Source organism: Terrapene carolina, unplaced genomic scaffold (genome assembly GCF_002925995.2).
Source record: "Terrapene carolina triunguis isolate 2854851 unplaced genomic scaffold, T_m_triunguis-2.0 Scaffold96, whole genome shotgun sequence".
In the NCBI taxonomy this organism is placed as follows: domain Eukaryota; kingdom Metazoa; phylum Chordata; order Testudines; family Emydidae; genus Terrapene; species Terrapene triunguis.
In genome coordinates, this window is record NW_020664447.1 from 73,833,250 (window position 1) to 73,839,249 (window position 6,000).

General features: G+C 47.2%; 1 protein-coding gene across 1 annotated transcript in view; it reads right to left on the minus strand.

The window, feature by feature from the left end:
* The window catches only part of PRIMA1 (proline rich membrane anchor 1), a 61,315-nt gene extending 58,331 nt beyond the window's left edge, over positions 1-2,984 (minus strand). The window contains exon 1 of the mRNA XM_024197116.1: positions 2,925-2,984. Coding sequence (XP_024052884.1) covers positions 2,925-2,984 — 60 coding nt within the window. The remainder of the gene's footprint in view (positions 1-2,924) is intronic.
* Between the last annotated feature and the right edge of the window lie 3,016 nt (positions 2,985-6,000).

Sequence of the window (6,000 nt, forward strand, 5' to 3'; positions counted from 1 at the left end):
TTAAGTCTGGAAAATGCTATAGAGGAAAATTTGGACTTGGACTGGACCTGCACCACTGCAATTCACTATTTCTGGCAACTCTTCCACTTCCCTCAGGTGTGGGTAACCTAACTGGAACAGTATTGACAACATGCTCATGGAACCCAGGGTCTCTGGGTATGTCCTACTTTTTTCCTGAGAGTGTTTCATTAATTTCCTGAAAAACAGAAAAGTTGCTACAGAATTATTCTAGTTAGTCTGGGCAAAGTTAGGAGGCTCGGCTTATTTAGCTAAAGATTATGGATCAAATTCATCCCTTCTTAGTAAATGAAGTTACACCAGGGGTGAATATGACCCCAAATCTTGGCCCATTTACTTATAAGAACTTGTACCTGGGATGATTTTCCCTTTGAGTCTAATCTGTGATGGAAGGGAATTCGTATTGGTAAAAGAGCTAGGATCATATATGGATAATGCATGGCTCAGTTTAAGGTTTAATACAAAGAATGTGCAAACCTCATGCCTCATTAAGGACACTCTTGGCTATTCCATGCATGACCTTTTATCATTGGGTGGGGTGGGCAAGTAAAAACTCTAATATGAGCAGATTGACTGGACTCACACAAAACACTAAAAATGTTGCAGTTATAAATCAAGAATCAGGCAGTAGAACTTCTAAACTATTGCAGAGGAAGGCTGGGCAACTCTGGTTTGCCTATTTCACAACCTATTTAAAATATTATTGATTTATTTTTAATTAAATCACCTGAGTGACTTGTATGACGGGTGCTCATGCAAATTTTGGTGACTGCCTGATCTTTTGAAGGAGATGGTTTTCCAAATGCTGCTCTTGTCACATCATTGCATTTTCCTTAAATGTACACACTTTCAATTACAGAAACTAGTTTAGCCATCTGAATTCTAGAGCCGGACAGTCAGCAGAATGAATAAATTATTTATGGCAGTTGGAGAGCTCACAAATCTTATAAGAGACAAATGTTAAAACAAATAAAAAATCTCAGAGTAATCTTTCGGAGTCCACTAAGTTTAGAACAGAGAGTAAAGGACATTAAGTCTTTGCTATGTTTTCGCCAAAAAAGAAACTGCAGTTGCTCTGTGCTGAAACAGTACTCAACTAGATCATCAATTACTACTTTGAAGACATATATTATAAATAAAGTGTAAAATATCAAAGGGATGTGTTTTAGTTAGCTTTGCTGGTTTCCTGGTTGCCTGAATTGGAAGATCACTGTCCATTTTAGTCTGCTGTTTTTTCTGAGTCCATCTGCAGAAAGGTCACTGGTCACCCCACATTACAATCAAGGTCACACCACATAACAGTCAGAGGCTGCGAATGGACAAAGCTGATTCAGCTTTTATCCAGCAAATTCTCAGTTCAGAGACACTTCAAACACCATGCCAAAAATTACCAGAACGAGGTTTTCAGCACTTCCCCAATGTGTTCCTTGTTTTGTACATATTGCCACCTATAGTAATTATACTCTAAACCCTCTCACTGTCAACATGTTTAAAAAGATCAACCACATCTTGCTCAGAAAGAACAACTTGAGTTCTACAGACACAAGGCTGTTGATCACTTAGACTCCCTAGAAAAGCCTCTATGTCTCTCTGTAATCAGCAGTAATCGAAAGAAATTGGAATTATAACTAGGCAAGCAACAGCTACATATATTGGGCTATTCCTCCCTGCTACATGGACGACTATCAGTTTCCAAAGTCAACAATTTGCAAAAATTAAAATCTGAACAATTCTCTGTGTGTACATACATAGTCTATTTTATACATGCAGAAATCCTGGCCCCATGGAAATGAGTGTGAGTTGTCCCTATTGACTTCACTGGGGCCAGGATTTCACTCATCATATAAAATACACGTACCTGTGCATTCCATCTCTCTCTCTCTATGTATATAATTTTAATATTTATTATTAAGACAGCACCAAAAGTGTGATCGTTTCTTTGCAGACAGAGATGGACACAAAGTATGTCCCTGGATGAGTTTACAAATCGCTGTAAGTAATGAATGACAGTATTGTTTTTTGAAGTGGTGGAGTAGCCGTGTTGGTCCCAGGGTATTAGAGAGACAAGGTGGGTGAGGTAATATCTTTTATTGGACCAACTTCTGTTGGTGAGATGAGCTGAAGAAGAGCTCTGTGTAAACTCAAAAGCTTGGCTCTCTCATCAACAGAAGTTGGTCCAATAAAAGATTTTACCTCACCCACCTTGTCTCTCTAGTATTGTTGTTTAACATTTGTATATATCACCATGTGCATGCTGTGCAAGTCCATCTGAACTGTGAGAGGTCACTGAAGTTCTCTGTAGCACATTCAAATATTCAGAAGTATATGAAAATAAGGAAACAATTTAAAAGTGGGGTATGTCTGAGATGCCAAAAATATAAAAAGCCATTTAAAACCACACACTTTTGAGTCAAACCCAAGCAATTAGAAGTTGTTCTAAATGTACCATTTTGACTTGTAAACTAAAAACCATCTTCAGCAGTAATGACAGACAGACTTTAAAGGTGGCGGGAGTGCAGCATTCAGAGATCTAAATGGCACTCTGGATTTTACAGGAAGTCTTAGAGTCTCTTTCTCGGGCTCTGGGTGACAGTGATCTCCAATTTCATCTTTTTTAACTGTACAGGAATATGTATCTGTCTCTAAACACTCTCCTAATCCAGGAGATGAAGCGATCAAACACCACTTATTCCCAAACCCCACCAGGAGAGTATGGGGCAGGAAGCCCCAGGACCCCAACCAGCAGTGATTATTTCCAGCTCAAGAGAGTCCTCTCCCTTCTCCCACTCCGGGCTACGGCCACAGGGCATCAGTAAATAACGCCAGATGTTCATCTGTGCTGCCTGCCCCCTCCGACCCAACTTCGGAGTTAAAAGGGCCCGGGGCTGGGGCAAGGTTGGAGTTACCTGAATGACGCCCCAGAGGGGGTGGAGGGCACAGTGCAGCAGCAGCTCTCTGATCAGCATCACTCCTCTGGGCGAAGGGGCTCGTCAGCTCACGACCTGTGTAACTGAACGGGGGGAGAGCGCACAGCAAAGGCGTTTCCGATCGCACTCCCATCCGCAGAGCACGGTGCCTCCCCCCCCCCGAGATCTTCCCAACTTTATTTCTAAAGGGGTGGGTGGGGGGTGGGGAAGGGGCCTTTGGAAAGCCTCGCAGCTACACGCGAGTCCTGGCTTCCCCGGTCAGCAAGACGCGCACCCACCCCCCCCGCCAGCTTCCCCTTCTCCCCTCCCCGTCGGGCATGCCAGCGGCGGGGACCCCCCTCCCCAGGAGAATGGGTGTTGGTGATGCTCGTAGCGCAGCTCCTGCCGTGCAGGGCGACCGCCCAGATCGCGCTTGTTTTCCTTCTTACCCTGGGGGCGGGCGGGGGGCTGGGCTCGGGCTCTCAGGTGAAGCAGGACGCTGCTGGCGCTTCCTTTACATGCTGTGGCGGGGCACTGGGTGCAGGCAGAAAAGTTTGCAGCAGGATCAGTAGCCGCTGGTGCACCGCCTGGCTGCCCCCTGGCTTTGCCTCCGCTCGCTGCTGAGCCGGATCCCTGGAGCCCAGCAGCCTCTCATCGGGGGGAGGGGGGGGGGGAGGGGAGGGGCTCCTTTCTCAAAAAAGAAGGTAGCCAAGAAAAAAAAAAAAAAAAAAAAAAAAGAAAAGAAAAAGAAAAAGCCCGGCCAGTCCTGTGTGTGTCTCTCCGGCTCCGAGGAGGGAATAAAACAGCCCACCGCCCGAAAATGAACCTGAGGTCCAGCCTGCAAAATGCCACTTGGTCTCAATGGCTGTAGGTAGGATGCGAAGCCCCGGAGGATAGTCCAAGTCTCGGAGCAATCCCTCCCTCTTCCTCTCTCTGCAATTGCAACAAAACCGCAGGCTCCCCAAAGAAAAAGTGCCAGACAAGGTGCCCAGGAGCCCAAGCGAAATCAGCTGTGAAATCCGCTCCCTCTAGCCCCCCTCCTCCCCAAAAGCGAAGAGATCCACTGCTCCGGTCCGCACAGAGCTCCCTTCCCGCAAGTAGTGGGGTTGGTGTCTAGTGCCTGGCCAGTTCCTTTGGGTACCAGATCCTCAGCTGTCCATCACCAGAGCCCCACGAAACAGCAGAGAGAGAGAGAGAGAGAGAGGTCGGCTGTGCAGAGCCCATGGGGAGGGAGCAGGGAGGACAACAGGGCTGGAGAGGCGCTGCACATGCAAAGGGGGGGGAGAGAATATGAGAGCAAAGCCAGAGGCTCCTGGCTCGCCTGTGAATTTAATCTCTCCCCTGCCTGCTGCTGCTGCAGTGATTTTTCATACCCATCTAGCGAGTCCATTGTGTGTTCGGCACTTGGCTCGGTGCTTTTTCTTCCCTCCTAGGCTCGGCTGATGACACTCGATCGGGGATTTCTTCTTGGGAGGCTCAGGGGTTTTCTCCCACACTCATTAAAAGATCATTGCAGGTTGGAAACTGACAAGCTTCCCCTCTCCTCCTCCCCCCCGCCCCATTGCTGCTGGAGGCAAGTTAGCAGCGTTTTGGGAGGCGAGTGTGGCTTTGCCAACAAGCGCCCCCCCCCCGTCCCCCGTGGGGCACCTCAGTGGAATAAGTGAAGCCCAGGAACACTTGCAGGTTTAATTGTTTTACTCATTTCTATACAAGTGGCTACTATAGGAGACACAATTATAGAAAATACAATCAATTAGTATGAATGTTTCTACAGCACCTGCCATCTGAGGATCTCAAAGCACTTTACAGTATTAATGGATTTAGCCCCAGTGCGCCCCAGCAGGGTCAGGAAAGTATCATCATCCCCGTTTTAAAGAGAGGGAAACAGGACAAGAGAGGTTACTGGCCTGATTTTCAAAGGCGCTAAGCTCCTGCTGCTCCTATTGCAATCAAAGGGAGCTATTGGGTGCTCAGCACGTCTGAAAGTCAGGCCCTAAGTGACATGTTGATGGTCCCACAGCAAGTGTGTGACAACAGTGGTTGTAGAACCCCCAGGTTTCCTGACTCCCACGGCTGGGCCTTCCCTATCCAAGATTAAAGCACATTAATAAAACCAATATCGCAACAAAGACAAGCAAGAGGGGTGTTGTGAGATGCTACCGGTGTGGTGCTTCTGCTTTTTCCTGTTGATATCACTCGGCTGCGTGCGTGTGTTCCCTCTGTGTGCTGCCCCAGCTCTGCGCAGATAGCTGATACAGCAAACCCGACGAGAACCCCCAATAACCACAGAGTCTTAGTAAGGTACAAAGGCACCTCGGCCAGGTTTATTGCGACCCTGACACAATTTCAGTTCCCCGTAGATTACTTAGTCTACAGGGCATACTGCTAGAAAGTGCCGCTCGGCAATGGACACAGCTCAGTGGCGGGACTTTCCACTACCCCCTCGGCTGGACAAAGACACCACCCCAGGGATACATTTTTATACACAGGTACAAACAAGTTACACATCACTCCTGACGTATTGAGGTGCAACCCCTCTACGCAGCAAGGTACAACCCTTCTACGTAGTAAGGTGCCGCCTCTCACCTTGTACATGTTGGTTCGATCTATCCATCATTTTACCCTTTTGCCCCTGTCATTGGGATGGGTCGGCCTGTTCTATGTTATCTGTGGAATGTTCCAGGAGTGTTTTAATATCTAGTGTTCAGTACTTTTTAGGTATGTATCTTTTTGCAGCATCAGCCCTTTCCTTGCCAGCTTCTGTGAGCAGGGCCTGCCTCTGGCTCACAGTTTAACTTTGCTTTATGTTAGCAAAGTCTTGACCATTACTTTAGTTCAGGCCTTAGGCCTCATACCATGCCTCTGATACCAAGGTTTATCTCTCAGGGCCTCCTCTTACTACATTGGGTAAAAAAGTCACTCAAACCTTAAACATAGTCAGCGCCCTGACGGCCATGCGACTTGGAGCCCTGAAGGTTTGATGGGCCACAAAGGGTACAAATCTCAGTCAGATGCCTTCTCCTGGGAAGCGACATTTCTTTCAACCTGGCGTGTGGGATTATCCTGTCATGTGAGT